This window comes from Equus quagga, chromosome 21 (genome assembly GCF_021613505.1).
Source record: "Equus quagga isolate Etosha38 chromosome 21, UCLA_HA_Equagga_1.0, whole genome shotgun sequence".
In the NCBI taxonomy this organism is placed as follows: domain Eukaryota; kingdom Metazoa; phylum Chordata; class Mammalia; order Perissodactyla; family Equidae; genus Equus; species Equus quagga.
Window position 1 is genome coordinate 10303294 of NC_060287.1, and position 19613 is coordinate 10322906.

General features: G+C 35.5%; 1 protein-coding gene across 4 annotated transcripts in view; it reads left to right on the forward strand.

The window, feature by feature from the left end:
* The window catches only part of ROBO1 (roundabout guidance receptor 1), a 380310-nt gene that overhangs the window by 314166 nt on the left and 46531 nt on the right, over positions 1-19613 (forward strand). For 2 of the 4 annotated variants that reach the window (XM_046648052.1, XM_046648054.1), the window contains exons 14-20: positions 1729-1850; positions 2786-3017; positions 3962-4083; positions 8408-8579; positions 12274-12471; positions 16570-16596; positions 18010-18052. In XM_046648052.1, the coding sequence (XP_046504008.1) occupies positions 1729-1850; positions 2786-3017; positions 3962-4083; positions 8408-8579; positions 12274-12471; positions 16570-16596; positions 18010-18052 (916 nt within the window). The remainder of the gene's footprint in view (positions 1-1728; positions 1851-2785; positions 3018-3961; positions 4084-8407; positions 8580-12273; positions 12472-16569; positions 16597-18009; positions 18053-19613) is intronic. The other 2 variants (XM_046648053.1, XM_046648055.1) reach the window with 1 other exon arrangement.

The window sequence follows — 19613 nt, forward strand, 5'->3', positions numbered from 1 at the left end:
TTTAGAAGCTGACGTGATGTATGTGTTTTCCATACAGTAATTTGCTTTAGCTCAGCCAATGTTGATTAAACACATTCATATGTAAGTAATTCTGTAAGTGCTTTCTGTCTATAAGCTGTGATAATAGGTAGCCTGAGGGACAATATTAGCCAATGGTATTTGTAGGGTATGATAAAGTATGAGAACCCAAAATTATCTCCGTTGTTTTTTTTCATTTTGCTTATTTATAAGCTTAATTTATAGGCTCAGTATACAAACAGTCAATGGTATTATATTCGAGAACATTGAATAGCACTCTTGATCAGCCATCTCTTCCATTTGCCTGCCTTCTGTGAACTCCATCAAAGATACTTACCAACCTCATTTTTTTTTTTAAAGATTGGCACCTGAGCTAACAACTATTGTCAATCTTTTTTTTCCTTTTTCGTCTTTTTCTCCCCAAATCCCCCCAATACATCGTTGTATATTTTAGTTGTGTGTCCTTCTGATTGTGCTATGTGGGACACCGCCTCTCTGTGGCCTGATGAGCGGTGCCATGTCCTCACCCAGGATCCAAACCAGCGAAACCCTGGGCCACCGAAGCAGAGCTCACGAACTTAACCACTGGGCCACGGGGCTGGCCCCCCAACCTCATTTTTAATATTCATGTTTTTGATTTCTATCCAAAGTCAGCTCTTTGAAGGTATTTAATCATATAGGAAACTAAAATTCTTGTGTCTGTTGATGGGATGATACATAATCTACAATACATGTGCCGAGATACAATACTCTGATAAGGAGAATTCTGGACACAAAAAAATTCTTTATTTTCTTCTCTTTGTCCCTTTGCGTTTTCTTTTACTATTGTAAACAAAGCAAAACATCTGTATTTAGGAAACCTCTTTAGAAATGGGCAGTTTTTTATTGAGTACAGACTTATTAAGTTTAATAAAACCCCTCTGTTGAAAAAAGAAGTGCAACATAAATGAACACTGGTAGTAGTTTAATTCTTACTATGTTCTTGTCTCCTTTCTAAAATTTTGGTGTTCTTGAGTTAAGGACTCTTTATTAAACCTTCTTTACGGTGATACAATAACTAAGCTAAATCAAACCATCTATTAAATAGATGTTAAGTGCTCCTTTCTCATCAAATTTATTCTGTTCTATTCCATTCCATTCCACTGGTGGCTCCTGTCTGCCCCATCATTGCCACTAACTTATCACATACCTTATTTGAGAAGATATCCAGGTTCATCTTGTAACATGTAAGGTGTCTAATTTCTTTTTGTGCTTGCTTTTTCCTTATATGTTTTCATTCTTTTCATTACTGATCCACTTTGCTGCAATTTCTGGCTCTTTCATGCATAGTTAGGATCACTACAGTGGTTATAAACTCAGAGGGGATCGCACCAGGCTCCTCATCCTCGGCAAAAAAGCAATCATGACATGGAACGGGGAGCCTCAAACACTGCTGTTGGCCAGGGTTACCTTGGCCTCCTGCTCTTTTTTGCTTTCTACATGCCCTCTGCTTGTTCTCTCTCTCTCTCTCTCTCTGTATCTCCCTCTCCTCTTGATCATAATAAAAAGGTTAAGTTGTTCCTATTTTATTCTCTATCACAGGTTGGCTTCACAGTTGGAATGATTCTCTTTGTTGAGAGTTGCTATGAGTGAAAGGATTGTTTCACCGTGTTTTCATTCACATTAGTAACATTGTGTGGGCTCTAACACAGTCTTCTTGGATTGTTGCAGATGTTCCCCCAACAAGTCAGGGGGTGGATCACAAGCAGGTCCAGAGAGAACTGGGAAATGTGGTACTGCATCTCCACAACCCTACCATCCTTTCTTCCTCTTCAATCGAAGTGCACTGGACAGTGAGTCATTGTTGTTGCAGTATTTGATCTTAGTTTTAATAGGCAGATGCCTTCTGGGAGATCATTATATCATCCTGTGTTCTATCTATATATATATATATATATATACAGCAGATAGTTAAATTATATATATCTGTCATCCATTTCTCCACCAATGATAACTTTATAATGTAAGCATTGTTTATTATGGCAGCTGGCTTTAAAACTTCCTATTACACAGCAATAATGAACTTTACCAGTCTCAGAGGAAATGAATACAGAGCATTAATTATGAATATATAACTTGTGATAGGATCATTATCACATGAATTTTTTTGTTTTTTTATGATTGGCACCCGAGTTAACAGCTGTTGCCAATCTTCTTTTTTCTTTTCTTCTCCCCAAAACCTCCCAGTATTAGTTGTATATCCTAGTTGCAGGTCCTCTGGTTGTCTCTGTGGCACGCCGCCTCTGCATAGCCTGACGAGTGGTGCCATGTCCGTGCCTTGGAGCCGATCCGGTGAAATCTTGGACCACCAAAGCAGAGCGCGTGAACTTAACCACTCGGCCACGGGGCTGGCCCCAAATTTTTTTGAACTTAGGAATATTTCTGAGTAGTATTAAGAAGGCTTTTAAAATTAGAAAGTGGTAAAACACATTTGATTTTATCATTCCCTTGACCCTGACATTTCGCTGGATGTCTGTCACAGAACTGCCATGATGCCTCACATTTGTGCATGAAGCATAGAAATTTATATCTGATATGATATATTAAGCAGAAAAAGTGAACACATTATAAAAAACAGCGATTCATTTTTAGTATATAAACTAAAAAAAAACCCATGGGGTGAAGTCAAATAGAATTTTTTGCATTTTGTTACATTTAATCTTCCTAATTTTGAAAGAAACCAATAAAAGCATATGAATGATTATACTTTTATTTGTCCTTTTAATAGGTGGACCAACAGTCTCAGTATATTCAAGGATATAAAATTCTTTATCGGCCGTCTGGAGCCAACCACGGTGAATCTGAGTGGTTAGTTTTCGAAGTGAGGACCCCAACCAAAAATAGTGTGGTGATCCCCGATCTCAAAAAGGGAGTCAACTATGAAATTAAGGCTCGTCCTTTTTTTAATGAATTTCAAGGAGCAGATAGTGAAATAAAATTTGCCAAAACTCTAGAAGAAGGCAAGTATAATGAAATATGTGATTATTGTGAATTGCAGTACATTTATTAGAATTGTATTAACTTAATTGAAAAATTTTTAATGTAAATGATGACAGTAATTATTAACTGTCTTGATACTGAACATTATATTTTGCTTGTATAATTTTTTTAATTAGAGCTACTGAAAAAACAAAATTCTATAATACTTGACTTGCTTTAATAGTGGCATATATAAAAATGTGCAAACGTGAACATTGTATTACTTAATGGCAATATGTAGGATATGTTTAGTTATTCAGAATTCACATTTAAAGATGGAATTGTTCTCAATTTGCAAGCCTTTCCATTAATTGTTTTCCATCTGTTTATGGAATATTATTTGGAGAGAGGACTTGTGAATGAGATGAGTAATGTCTTGGTTTGCCCAGGACTTTCCAGGGTTAGCAACTTATGCTGATGCCTCTTCTTCCTGGAAACCACTCAGTTCTAGACAAAACAGTAGGATTGGCCACCCTAGAACTGTAAATTAAAAATTAATATTTACGTAAAAGTAAAAAGTTACGTGTCATAAGTATACTCTTTAAAAATAATCAGAATTTTCCCTGAAATGTCTTCATTAGTTTGATTATGTAAATGATAGGATATAGTTAATTTCTTGAATGATTACCGTTCATCCTAATACTTTTAAACATTTTTAGGGAGAACATGGGACCAGGGTTACTTTTTCTGGGAGGTTTTGTGGAGATAATCTATATAACTTTTGTTACGGAAAAATCACAAGAACAATTGGTTAGCAATATTGAGGAAAAACGAATAGTTTGGGACTATTGAGACTTGGATATGATATATCTTTATGCATATATTGGTATACATTTTATAGTTACTATTTGACTTTAAATGTTAATGTCTTTCAGTGTTCTCTAATGCACTCATAATAATCCACTTTTTAAAAACAATTTACTAGCACCCAGTGCCCCACCCCAAAGCGTAACTGTATCGAAGAATGACGGAAATGGCACTGCAATTCTTGTTAGTTGGCAGCCACCTCCGGAAGACACTCAAAATGGAATGGTCCAAGAGTATAAGGTAATAAACACGTGCTAATTTACTGATGGATACCCCTCTCCCCCGCAAAGAAAAGGGGAAAGAAATCGTGCTTAAATCGTTTGTGGATATTTGGCGCCATCTGCTGGTCGACATAGCAGCATATAAAATTATTTCTGAAAATACTCTCCTGTTCATTCAGTGATTGTAGACTAATTCTTTTTGTTGGAAAAGCCATTTGAAAATAAATCAATTTGAAAGTGAGAGTCTACGTGGTTTCAAAATATATAGTTCCATCTAATTTCACACAAATAACAAATGTAAATGCTAATAAAAATCTTTCTTTGTCCCTAAAAAATAGCTTAAAAATATTTTGAGGGATTGGATTGCCCTATGGAATTGGCTATGAATCATTTTCTATCAAATATGGTTTGTTTTCCTTTTATAATGTACTTAAAATTTTATAACTTTGGGCTAAGTTAGAAAAATTATTTGTGTGCCCGAAAATCAGGGTTTTTTTAAAATAAATCTTGTTTTAGTCTCTAAACAAAATTTTATGTCAGAGGGAATTCAGTTATAAATTTCTGTATGTTTAAATGAGTTTTTCAAATATGTGATATATTGTCAAGTGGTTTAATCTAATGACTCTGAATAATTATTTTACCCTAATGATTCTGAATAATTGTTTTAACCTATGAAATCATTAGCTCTAGACAATGAATTTAGAGAGACTTACACAAATTCATTTTGAGCAAATATTTTCAAGGTGCAACAAAAACTAAGTTAAGGATGTGAAATTTATCCTAACAATGATTCCATGTTATAGGAAAATCTTAATGAGCTATGATAAACAAACAATTGATAGACTGAATCAGGAAAATCTTAATAGAAAGTAGACTTTATGGTATTTTTTCAACATTTATGTTGAAAACACACTATGTGCTAGGCGAAATTTAACTGCAAAACATGTATTTCTCTAGACGCTGCCTTACATTTCTGTGATGCCTCAGTATTTTTCTAGTTACTAACTAAATTATGATCGTTAGTAGATTACCTCATACAGGTGAATGTTTTAGACTGTGCCTATTGATATGAAACTGATGTTTAGAAGGTGAATACATACACCTTCTCTAGCAGAGGTCAGTGCTTTTTAATTACAAGAATCACGTGTGGAATCATTTTCCAAATATAAGAGCCTGGCCCCCACCCTCAGAGATTCTGATGCAGTAGGTCTGACAGCAGGGCCTGTGTTTATATTTTGGTAGATGTCTCCAGGTAACTCTGATGTGCACTCTTTGTTAAGGCCTAAATAAAGACCATAAATGGTCTTTTGAGTAGCAAATTAATTTGTTCAATAACCAACTATGCTGAGCTTAATTTTAGGTATAATATTTTATTTCGAAATTATTTTTAAAGACAAACTGAAAACCTCTTTATGAAATTTGTGTACACTTTAAGAGGGTGACTTTTTATTTAAGTATTTAAAATTCTGCCATAAATGTACAGTGGATGTTTTAAAGTCTTTCAGATTAGATCTCCTAGTGTAATTGAGTCATTAAAAGGTAAGAGTCTCTACACTTTTAAGTGCTTTCTCATGAGTTTCAGGGTTATTTTCATACTGGGGAGTGACAGAATGCTATGGTTCAGTCTGGAAAATAAACTGTTATAGAAATTTTTAAGGATTTAAAATGAGGTGATGTCTCAGCTCTCAAGCAAAATTGTGTAATGTAGGCATTTTCCCCTAAGAGTCAAAACTCATTTCTCTCCTGAAAAAATGCAAAAGGGTGGATTTCACTTAACTTCATGGTCAATTTAAAATAATAAAATGCCTTTCAGAATCTGATTGACTGGTTCAAAATCAGTTTGTGGCTTTGGTTCAGCTGCATAATGTAATTGGGGAAAAAAAAGCACAAAGGACTCTTTATTTCCAAATGGTCAGATCCTGGTATAGAGTCTGACCATTTGCTCGTGTTATGCATTGAAACTATATTAAAATAATATTAACTTTCAAAGAAAAAAATTAAAGGTTATTGACCATGTGACAGAGGACACTGATATTAGATTTATTTTAAATCCCATTTCCTTTTACAGTTTAGACAATAGGCTACTTGAAGCTAATCTCACATATGGCTCGAGGATATCCTAAAGAATATAGAGCAAGGTTTACTACTCCATGGATCATTTTCTTTTGGAAACTGAGTCCAAATCCAGTCATGCACTGTATACAAGTTCTTCAACATTGAAAAAGATCATGCTATGATTAAATAATCCTTTAGTGAAACTTAAAATAAGGATTATAGTGTAGTTTAAACATCTTAATATCCTGGAAATAATTTCCTAGCAGAAATATCATTATCAAAGTTAATGAATATACAATAATTTTCTATTGGAAGAATATTTTCCTTTCAAGTCAAATATATATTGTTATTCTTTATGATCTCATATATGTTATCAAAGACTAATTAATATTCCCACTTAAATATAAGATCAGAATGCTAATTTTCTCTCATTGGTAATAGTTGAACATACCATAGGCTGAATTAAATCCTAGGATAATCCCTACTCCTTATTTCAGTTTTATTTTTAATAACCACATTTATATAAAGATGCTTTAGATTATTCAGAAGCTCTCTTTTTAAATCAACTGTGTCTTGATTTTGACATAGAAGGTGATGTGACTGTGACAGCGTCAGGTAATTTTATCCCGAAGAACTATTGAAGTAAAGTACAGATCTTCTTTGACTTACGGTGGGGTTACATCCAGATAAACCTATTGTAAGTTGAAAATGCATTTAATACCCCTAACCTACGGAGCATCATAGCTTAGCCTACCTAACAAATCTGCTCAGAACACTTACATCAGCCTACAGTTGAGCAAAATCATCTAGCTCAAAGCCTATTTTATAATGAAGTGTCGCCTATCTCATGTAATTGATTGAATATGGTACTGAAAGTGAAAAACAGTATGGTTGTCTGTGTCCAGCATGGTTGTAAGCGTATCAGTTGCTTACCTTCACGATCATGTGACTGGCGGAGAGCTGCGCTCACTGCCGCTGCCCAGCATCATGAGAGTATTGTACCACATAACGCCAGCCGAGGAAAAGATAAGATTTGAAAATTTGAAGTATGATTTCTACTGAATGTCTGTCTCTTTTACACCATCATAAAGTCGAACCACTGTTAGTCAAACCATTGTGAGTCGGGGACTGTCTGTACTAGACTCGAAGCTTCCTCCTCCTCTTTGTTTTGTGTTATCTGGTCATCCAGGGTTATGCTGTAGTAGGAGTGCAAATGCTGAGTGATGGTAGATAAGTTATTTTTCTTAGCTGGATATAGACAACTTTTTACAAGGTCCTTTTTTTTCTGGCAAATAATTTCTAGATGTTTAAAAAAACCCTGATGATATGGGCTGATAGGAACCAGTGTCTTTGAGCAAAAATGTTTAGACTCACCTAATATAATCCTTTAAAAGTATATGAGAAAGTTCAAAAAGGTCTTGAGGGTACAGTAGTCCCCCCTTATCATTGTTTTGCTTTCTATAGTTTCCACTACCCACAGTCAACCACCGTCTGAAAATATTAAGTGGCAAATTCCAGAAATAATGACTTAGAAGTTTTAACTGGTGCACTGTTCTGAGTAGCGTGGTGTAATATTGCACCATCCTGCTCTGTCCTGCTGGGGATGTGAATCCTCTCTTTGTCCACTATATCCATGGTGTATACTCTATCCACCCCCCACCCCGTTAGTCACTTAGTAGCCGTCTGGATTATCAGATCAACTGTCATATGGAATCACCGTGCTTGTGTTCAATAACCCTTATTGTACTTAATAATGGCCCCGAAGCACAAGAGTAGTGATGCTGGCAATTTGGGTACGCCAAAAAGAAGCCGTAACGTACTTCCTTTAAGTGAAAAGGTGAAAGTGCTCGACTTAATAAGAAAAAAAAAAAAAAAAGTATACTGAGGTTGCTAAGATCTACAGTAAGAGCGAATCTTCTATCTGTGAAATTTTGAAGAAGGAAAAAGAAATGTGAGCTAGTTTTGCTGTCACACCTCAAATACATATGTATAGGAAAACATATAGTATATATAGGGTTCAATACTATCCATGGTTTCAGGCATCCACCGGGGGTCTTGGATGGTATCTCGTGCAGATAAGGGGGCACTCCTGCACTACTAACACTAGGTTTGCCTGAAAGAGTCTTCTCAGAACTAGATCCGAGGGAAAAATGACTTCTGAAACTTCCTATATTAAGTTCATGATAGATCTGAACTCTGTCTAGGTTTAAAACCATGATATGCTATGTTGATCTTTGTATTAACTTGCAACATTTACCAGCTTCCCATTTGTTGTGCTCTTCTTACAGGTCTGGTGTCTTGGCAATGAAACTCGATACCACATAAACAAGACCGTGGACGGTTCCACGTTTTCTGTGGTCATTCCCTCCCTGGTTCCAGGGATCCGATACAGCGTAGAGGTGGCAGCCAGCACTGGGGCTGGGGCTGGGGTGAAGAGCGAGCCACAGTTCATCCAGTTAGGTCAGTGCAGGACGGATCTGGTTTGAGAGTGTACCAATGAGCGCTTGGCCCTGCTTTTGAGTTTTTGCATGTAGTGGAGCCATCATTGCAAGTTGAATGGACTGTGAATAAAAAGCACACATTTTAAACGATATTTCAAGCAAAAGGTGCCAAGTTTCAGTGTCATCCTACTCCTGTCGTGTTGAATTCTTTTCCTCTATTCAATGAATACTATTAATTGAGCAGCAAGGATACCTCAGTGAACAAGAAAGACACAGTCTGCACCTTCATGGAACTTACGGTTACTTGGATTTAAAAAAAAAAACAAAACAAACTTCCATGCAAAACTTAAACCAGGTTTTGGAAATTTGCAGCGATATGCAATTTATAGTCATCATTTTTGTGTCTATTTAAAATTGCAATTGTTTTTTTATAACAAAAGATAGACTGAGATGTCAGAGAGCATTGGAATATGGTTATATGCTAATCACTTAGAATGTTAAGTACAATGTGTGCTTCAAAAGTGGTTGGATGAATTAAAAAAATAAAAAGACAGAGAAGACTTTATTACCATAGTTATTTATTACCAACACAAAAGCAGGGCCAAGCGCTCATCGCTACAAGCAATGTGGCATGAACATAAAATACAGATTAGCAAGTGGTTACCAGTAAAATCTAAAACAAACAAGAGAAACGGCAAGAAATACAATTATGGATGGAAAAGGAGGGAAAAGGTCAGATAACAGGCAACGTTTAAACTATGAAAGATGCTGAGAAGTATATGGTCAACTTTGTGTTTATTCCTTTTAGTTCAGAAGTTAAACATTAGTAGTGTTTTATGTCAGTTGCTAAATTACAAAAAATAATCAGATACGTGAATCTTTATACTTCACAAATAAATACACAGTACTTGGCACGTTGATAACACTGATGACATCCTAGAAATTACTTCAAAACAAAATTAGGAAACATTTGGCTTTGAATAAACTTTGTTACTATACATAAGGGATTTTGCATTCTATTTGGAAACCGTTATTGATGTTCCATTGAGAAAATTCTAGATGCTGTAACAGATACATTTGCAGAATCTCTGTTGTATAATACAATCATAAAGTCCACCTGAAGTCCACTGCTTGTAGGTGGGACCCTGTTCCATGTAGACATGGAGGGTCATGGGCTGATGAAGTTTATGCTCTTTAACGTGGGGCTTCCAAGGTTGACCCTGGGCCAGCAGAAAGGAAGAAAAGAAACACAAAGTGTGGAAGGGTTAAATGGTACAGGTCTGCAAATGGTGTACATCACCCATGCCCAGAACTCAGTCATCTGATTCCAAATAGATAAATGGAAACACGGGACAACGAAGTCACTGGCTAGGGAGCTACTTTCCAACAACTCTATGTTGTGGAAAACTCTATTCAAACTTTTACTAAGAGCTTGCTGTCTCTACCACAGCCACGAGCCAGAATTTGATTTTTGGATTATCTTTCACATTAAGCACATTTTAAAACAGTGATTATGTACACACCTTTTAAACAAAAATAGCTTCATGGTTATTTCTGGTTCATTTATTACAAAATTCCAAGCAATACAGGAAACTAAAAAAATTGCTTGATGCATCTGTTACAATGTTATGTAAGCTATGGGGGAAAACAGTCTAAATACAGATCTTTTTACTCAAATAGTTCCCAGTTTTGTGAAATGTCAGTATTAACTTATTACAGTTGAAATTATAAGTTACATTGGGATGACCCTATACATTGTTGGTGTCCTTTACCTATTTTTATAACATATGACTTTTAGTCTAGGTTTTCAAAGAAAAATTGGAAAAAGGACCATGTGTAATTTTATTTATTTAAGATTTAAATCATGGGATTTAAGGGTCAAATTAGTTTTCTTGGAATTATAAATGTGTTCCAGTTTTCCATATCTTAATATAGACTCAGCTGCAGTGAGACAAAGACTGAGATATGGAGTGGCTATTTTATTCATTAGTCACACCACACTTTATTCTGTTAAGCCCATCTGGTCCCTTGCATGGAGCGTCTCTTGGCTGTCTCCATAAAATCTGAAGCTACCCAACTTAACCTTGCACAAATAGCCATGAAATCTATAAACCTAGCACGTACAAAGGATGTATTAGGAATAAAAAGAATATGTCTGCTTGGTGAACTTTCAGAGGATGAAGCGCTCTTAGGATAACCATAGATAAAAGGGTCTGGAACATGAAATAAAACTTTCAGTCAACAAACAGTTGAAGGCAGGTGACTGCGATTGCCTGTGAAAATAGATCTTTCAGCCTTGACCCTCCATATAAAGAAACCTGGAATTCTGTTCAAGAAAAAAGCAAATAAAAAAACACACACACAAAACATGAGTAGCAACTTAGCCATTTCACTTAGAAAGGGGTGCTATTTTCCTAAGGCTGTTTCCTTAGCCATTGAATGCTGCTTATTTTTCCTACCAGTGTCTTATCAGGATGCAGTATCATTTAATAGGAAAATATAATCTGTAAGAATGTTTTCAGCTTGAGAAATATTATTAATACATAATGAGTGATACCAATTATTTTTCTGGAAATAAAAATGATATTTGGACTGGAATAAGTGTTTCTATTTTAAATCAGCTTCTATTAGCAGGACATTTTTGGAATCAAATGATTTAATGATTGTAAGAAAGCACCAATCCTAATGAAATGGGCAAACCACTGCTTGTTTCACCAGATGTGGTGGGGGAAGAACACTAAAACTACAGACATTGATGGGAATTCTGCCCACTGGGCATCCTCAGCATTGCCCTCACTCAGTGCCAGCAAAGTAAGATGTTGCTTTGGTGACAGGGAACAGCTTCCAGTTTTCTACAGACTTTGCAGACCACTCTATGTGAACTGATGAAATGGTGGGCTTGAAAAATGAATGTCTCAGTAGGTTTAAACATAGATGTAAAATAAGTGCATTTTAATAGCCTTAAATTCCATCAATTTTTAATTCTTGAATCAAAATAGCTAACAGAAAACATAAGCCTTTTTGACTGTTCATAACAGTTGATAATTCTTGTTCATATTTAATGTTCTTATATCTATTGCTGGCCACAGTTATTGTTTTAAAAGAAAGTTTATTCATAGTTCTTTCAATGGTAACATTATCTTAATTTTTCTTTGGTTTTTAATGATCCTGAATTTTATAGACCCTTCTGAACATAGGTTCAAATCATGTGTTTCTAAGGCAGTTAAGAGTCCCAGAATATATTTGGGGGTTGGGGGGGGAAAAGAATACACACACACACACGCACATTTTCTTTTTCAATATATACCTTATAAAGGAAATAAAATTTTATTTTCTACCCTTTTTAGAACATATAATTGAGGATTCCTTTAGAAGTCTGAGAAAGTTTGTATCTTTTCTATACGTATTTATTTGGTACCCCTTATTATTATACTTTCCTTTCATTCATTCATTAAATATATTCCATGAATTTTTTATATCATATTCATTTTAAATAAATAAATAATTTGAGTTAAAATAAATAAAGTGAATATAATTTTGCTGAAAAATCTCATGAACTATTTTAATTAGCAATGGTGGATGTTGCAGAATGAAAAACAGAACTCATGGTCCAAAAATTAACAAAAGAGTGACAATTATTTTATATTACATAAGTATGAATCCATTATCTCATTGAGTTTTAAACTCAAATTAATCAAAATATGGCTTTTCAGATTCTCATGGGAACCCCGTGTCACCTGAGGACCAGGTCAGCCTTGCTCAGCAGATCTCAGATGTCGTGAAGCAGCCAGCGTTCATCGCAGGAATCGGGGCCGCCTGTTGGATCATCCTCATGGTCTTCAGCATCTGGCTCTATCGACACAGGAAGAAGAGAAATGGGCTGACGAGTACTTATGCGGGTATCAGAAAAGGTATTAACTTACCCGAGTTTTTCTTATTTTAACATGTTCCCATAACTCTTGATTTTACTCTGTGACTCCAAATTATTTGTGATCATATATATCCTATATTAAATTATTTTAATATATAAACATTTTCAAAAGTACTTTTATATTATTGTGATATCTGCCTATTAACTCCTTTTGAGTAGCAGTGTTACAAATAGGCTTATCGCTTTCAGGCCCAGTTCCTTTAAAATATATTTTACCAAGGTAGGTCTACACTTGATTGTTATACTATTCCCTTGTTCTCTTGGGAATTACTTTATTACTTTAATCTCCTTGTCACAGGAATTATAAATACAAGCTTTCAACTGTCTCACACAGCTTTAAAGGGAGCATTTTGCCCTTTGTGAAGTGAAAGAAATTCTTTATAAAATTATTTTAATGATTATTTCTGACTATTTATAAAATAATCATTTCTTACTGAATATGGAATGCATGACTGATGTGCTTCAGTTTGCAGAGAGATGAGATGTAGTACTTTTTTATTGCTATATTTAAATTTGCAGAGTTGAATATGTATATGCTGTTAATTAGTGGTGGTGATGTTGTTAGAAATGTGTTTACAGTTTTAGAAAAGAAAGTTTACTTGGCTGCCATTATTTACAATTTTCTGGATGAACTGAATATGTCAAGGTATTTCACAGACCCCTTTGCCACGTGTCCTCAAAGTCTGTAGATTGGTGATTTGTATTTTTTACTCTCTGAGGAGAATATTAACAATGTCAGACGGATAGCCCCCTCCCCCCGACAAATACCTTCATCAACTCTGGGCCTCAGGTCTGAGCTATTGGTAGGTAGCTGTAAGTCCTAGTTTTCAGAGGGCAGTCCCAATTTATGTCTTTAGTTAAACTAAATTATTTATAGTGCTCCTTTTTGCTCTCAGAATTGTCTTAGTTTGGATGACAAATTATACATTCATCTTAGTTATAGGGCCTATGCTTTAGCGTGAGACAACACTTTTATTTTGCCGCAAAGCAAATTGAGAGAGAATTACCAAAAGACACATTCCTGCCCCAACCATCACCACTTTTGTAAAAAAAAGATTCTCTACATATTTCCTAAGTGAACATTTCCTGCATGTCTTGGCCAAGTCATTTCTCTGGTCAATTATATGGAAAGGTCAGAATTTTTAGTGGTAGTTACAACTTTTCTCAATGAAAAGTTCTCTCCAATGCCCCTATACACTTATAAACAGTCTGGGACAGCAGTCTAAAATATTTACACTCTAGGTCACAAGGGGTCTTGGAAAGAAAGAGTCAACACAAATTCATCACCCATACTGTAAAAATAAATCAGTGTGCCTCCGGCCTGTGGCTCTGCCATAATCTCTTCATATACATACATTTGCCTTGGTATTATCCTCCTTAAATATGTTTTTTTCAGATATGTGTCCTATCTAGAGATGAAGCAAAATGTCGGTATCCCTCCCTGTGAAATGGAAAAAGAGGGCTTGAAGGTTACTGCAAAGAGAGCCAGTGCTCATTATGTATACAAAGTAGAACAAAGTCAGGCACATGTGTGACCACATAAAACCTTTGACTGACAAACAATGCAGAGAAGGGGTTTGTGGGTGTCTGTGTGTCCTGGAGCGGAGAAAGGGCAGGGTGTTGGGGGTTGTGTTTTGAAATCTGATTTAATGAGGAAAAGTGACTAATTAACATATAGATGTAGAGTTTCTTGAATTCTCCAGGAATCCTGTATTTCTTATTGTGATGAAGTGCTATAGCTGTGTGGTTAAAACAATTTGATGCTCTGTATTGTCTTGAAATCTAAATATGTGACACGAAACCCTGTTCCTTTCTGAAATGTCTCTTTTCCTTTACTAATGTACTTTAAGCATGCTGACAAATGCTATGTGCTCTTTCTGCAAAATCTATTAAACTAATATCATTGTCCCTTTAACTAGCTTGAGTTTGAGCAGAAATCATAGAACATAATTACAAATGTAATTGGTGAGCATTCGATTCCGCTTTTCTCACTTTGCCTCGTCGGCACTTTTTCATAATTCTTTTTCTGTGCAATTAAAAGAAGTGATTCCTGAAACCTTAAATTGTCTGTGCCAAAAACAATGCTGATAATTATAAGCAAAAAGGAAGTGAAATATTTTTAAGAAATAAATGTAAAAGAGCCTATTGACCTATAAACCATCAAACCAGAGCGTGACTTTGGGTAATAGTGAGCATTTTTAACACTTCCCCCTCCATTTATCTGTAGATGTGCCCTCTGCTAGAACACTCAGTACCCTTTGTCCATGTGCATTCACACAGTGCACCAGCGGCAGTGGGTAAACAGAGTTTATTACTCTATTGTTGGAAGCTTTGAGAATTAAGTTGTTCTTTGCTATGCGAGCTGTAAAAATTTCATTTAGACTGACTTCTTTTCATCTCTTCTTTAATTCCTCAAACTGGGGTTAGCAGTTAGCTAGGAGTACTGACAAGGCCCTTTCATATTTTCCCTATGTCCTTGTGGTTGCAAATTAATGTTCAGGCCCTCCATTCTTGCTTGAATAGCTGTACTTGCAAATGTACCTTTTTACTTTTTTTATGAAGACTTGTTACTATGGCTCTGAATTTTTGATTGTAGCTAAATCACATTGACTCTCTGAAAAGATCTGAGTGAATGAAAACACAATAGAATTCTCAACACAGGGACTGCTGTGCTATCAACGAAGGCCAGTGTGTAAATTAGGTACACAGCATTGGGGCTTCTGTTTTTGTTCTTTCTAGTGTGCTCAGAGATAAAATGGTTTGGTAAGAAGTGACAGTTGTAAAGGATGCTACTGCATTCCTGTTTACAACCCCAAATGCTGTAATCCTAAAGTAAATTTCTTAGAGACAGTCAAATGTGAAGTGGAAAATACAGTTTTGGCAGGTTTTCGATGCACAATAAGTAATCAATATTCTAGTTTGTGTGTATTAAGGATTTTTTAAAAGCAAACTTCAGTCTTCAAGGGAGTAACGTAGATTTCCTTGCTTCCTTCCCAGGGCAGTGTTTACTTTCAATTAACTTGAGGAGCTTGGAAAATAAGGCAGCCTCCTCCCTCTGAAATGACGTGGAAATAGTTCTGGTGTTATCCAACACCCAGCAATGGCAGAAGAGAGGGAAAGTGGGGGAGGCGAGGCTGCTACTTTTGAGGTCTGCAGTTCAATTTCAGGCATTATTGATTAGATTAAGATTTATAACTGCAGAGAGAGTGAAGGTTTTCAGAGGGTGTTATTGTTCATTGTTTAGCTTCTAGTGTGGCATTAAAAAAAAGCTCAGCCTACTCCAAGAAAGCTGCTAAATATAAACTATAATAGAGAAACTAAAGGCTAAAATGCCCCATTTTTTTCTGTCCATTCACAAATTTCTATGATGATAAAAATACAGCATTATACTTTATATGATAAAGTGTCCGGCATTTCTTAGCAGTGAAACAGTTCAATTCTATGGTTCTCTTTGTTCCAGTTCTTTCTTCTCTCCTTTCCTCCTTCCTTCCTTCCTTTCTTCTGTCCTTCCTTCCGTCCTCCCTCCCTCCCTCCTTCTTTCTTCCTTTCTTTATTTCTCTCTCTCTCTTTTTTCTTTTTCTTTTCTTAAGTCTTTCTCTCTCCTTCCCTCTCTCTGTCTCCATCTCTTTTAATGATAAACACTTAAGTGCACCTATTAGTCCACTTTAATAAGCATTCACTTCCAGATTTCTAGATAAGGTTCAAGCAAAACCCTGATAATGCTTGTTTAAGAATCCATCACTCAGTGTTTGGAAATGATTAATAGTAGAGGATTTCTGTTTGTACTAAAGCCATGAGCCAAATCTATGTTACTAAATGCAGGGTCATTCACAGGCTAACCCAGCCCAATTCCCCTCCCTACTCAAATGTCAGACACTTCGAAATAGTACCTGTAGAGACAAGCTCCTTTTTTAAACCTCGGATTTGGTTTTATTCCTCTATCAGAGGGTCAGAGCTCCTGGCTTAGTTATTTACATTTGTTTTATGTTCCGCTGTCTGCTTGATTTATACTAATGTGATATGTTCCCTTTCTCTCTTCAGCTTAATAACTGGTTTATATTTTGTTTTGATTTTTCAGTCCCGTCTTTTACCTTCACACCAACAGGTATATATTTGCACCCTCCTCCTTTCCTTTGTTAGTTTGGCATGTGTTGTACTATTGTGTTTCTGTTTTTATTTCATTTCCTGCAGTAAGTTGGGGGAAAGGACTTAAAATGGAATACAATACTTCATTGACCCATGTCAGGCATGCATTTGCAGTAGAAGTGGTCGGTGTTGCTTTTCATCCATTTAATGCAGTTACTTATTCATGACTCCACGCTGCATCTTAGCCTTGTTTGCATGTGTTTCATTCAATAGACACACTGTTTCTACCCTCAGCATGATTTAACATGCTAATGATCTTATTGATTATTTTGTACTTGGCAGTGCATTTTTTTCCTTAATTTAAGCTTGCAGTTTTTCCAACAAAAATTTCTCTCCCTTGCCATTCTCTGTCCATAGAATCAACATCCTTAAAGGTAACCAAAATACCCAGCCCATGTGAAAGATAAAACTTTTCATTTTCCCCAAGTTGGAATCGTAATATTCTGTTCTATTCAGTTTCTTTGAAAGTGGGTCGTCTTCTTTCACATCACCTTGAGTACAAGATGTACCTGTAGTCTTGCTTCTTGGTTTTAATCCAGTTATTGTAATCACTGGGAGCAGTTATCTCTCCTTAACAGACTCCCAGTTTGGAGTTCTTCTAAGTAGCAGAATTTGGCAGCTTTTAGATACACATTTTTTCTTAGAAAATGTGTCTGCATTTACAGAGAAACTAATCTTCTTAACCCCTTGCCTAACTATGTACAAATCTTTTTTTGTTGTTGTTATGGCTAAATTTTTTAATCTCAGCTTATAATTTATTAAGCTGAGAATGCTTTCAAGAACATTAAAATATATTTTCTCTATATATACATGCCTGATGAAAATATAATGAGAGGGGTTTCTACAAGCCACAATAACGAATAGTTTGCATTAATTAATAGTCACAGCTTGGCATACATCTTTGTGTGTGGAGAGAGGGAAGGTTTATTTTAACATTTATCTTTGTCTTACTGGTACTCATACTTCTGGGAAAATAGTCTAGTAGGGTTTTTCTTTTCCCAAATTTAAGATTCCATTTATATAAAATCATGAAATTATATGATCTAATCATAAATTCAAAATAGAAATCTATGGGAATGTATAAATGTATAATAGTTATATTTAATAGGAGTGTACTAAAGTTTTGCTTTGGCTTAGTTCTCAACCTTGTTGGCACATTAAGAAAATAAGAGTAACATATTTAATTATGTATAATTTTTTTAAAAATACTAGTTGAATCATAAATCTACTTTCTGTGATGATTTTTATAATGCTTCTGAGTAGAAAGGGAGAAAGCGTTTCATTTTAGAAAGATGCTCATGAATGTCATAGCTTTTGGTCTGTCAGCATAAACATGTCTATTAATTGTTCCTTGTTTTTGGTAACATTCTAGTAACTTATCAGAGAGGAGGCGAAGCTGCGAGCAGCGGAGGGAGGTAATTATCTTGCTTGTTTTGTAGATCCTAAAGGGAATTCCAGCTATTTCTTCTTTTCTTCCTCGATGGCATCACTTTCTTTGCTTAAAAGGTTTAACTTAAATGTGAAAATTTGTTCAAATCTTTTAGAAATACTCCATTCTGCTGTGCTGGGAACCAAGCTTATTTACACACAAACGCAATCGATGGGAGCTGTTGCATCTTAGTCAGTGAACACCAGAGGGAGCAGTTTAACCGGGAAAGACAGACTTGAAGATTTAGCACGTGGTTAAAAGGAGTTAATTAAGCGATGGCATTTATGAAGATTAAGAAATATAGTTAGTTAACAGATAATATCAAAGGAAAAGTGTTCATTTGAAGACCTGCTGAACACAGCATTCGCTCATAAGCTGTTGTAGGTTATGTTTATTTGTTTATTCTTGTTATGAATTCAAAATAGTTCAGGCTCTCCATTTTCAGGGAAGTACATTGAAGTGAAAGAAGAAATCTAGGTAGCTTGTTAACCCAGAGCTTTTTTTCTTCTAATTAAAATGAACCTCAATCTTATATTTATGATTTTTTTGTAATTATTATTCAGTGATCTTTAATATATTCACAGAGAAATCACAAATTGATGTGACAGGCAGCTTAACGGGGTTGAAATAATGTATAAGTTACATGAGCCAAGCTTTAGGATTTTCTGAAATACGATGATTCTTCTTTTCAAAAACAGTAACATCTAGCTTAAAGCGTAAGAAAAAAAATCTTTCAAACAAAACCGTTTTATAATTCAAATTCAATTCACTTATTGAGTGCCCTGCTTTGTACAGGATAATGTGGTTGCTACTGAAAAAGACAAAAATGAATAAGATATTATTGCTGAATCTGAGGAACATACCATCTGATGACAAAATTATGAGTTTATTATAAGACAAAGAGTGATTAAAAAATATATTGACCCCCTTTAACCAGTGGTGTACAAATTTGGCAATAAGCACTAATCATTCTTTCCTGGGTACTGCCTGCTGCTAGCTTCCTGTTTTCACACCTGGGAAACAAAGCCAGCCACTGAAAGACCCAAAAACTAGGGAGGTCTTCATAAAGAATAAATCCATTTGATTTAGAAATTAAACCAGGGCATGTTTTTGCATCCAGGGGAATTCCATCTAAATCATAGCCCAGATATTCGTGAAACCGCCTTTGGCATAAGAACATTCTCTCGTGGATAAATCTGCAATGCCTGATTATATAACCACCTTTCTACATGTGTATATTCATGACTGTAGACTTCAGCTTTGTCATTCATCAAAGCATATGAAAGTGCTTATTGAGCATCTTCTATATGTTCTGCACTAGCCTCTGTGCGTGCACAGATGCTCTCTGTCTCTCTCTCACACACACACTCACACACACACACACTCTTATTATAAGTCTGATTCCTACTGTAAAGGAATTTACAACCTAGATAGACCAAATTTTCAAAGAGGAAATAATGGCAGGAATCCATAGGTACTAAATGCTAGTTTCTATGGCAGGACTGAAAAATTACCAAGTTCCTGCACTATCTATCCATTTGGAAAGC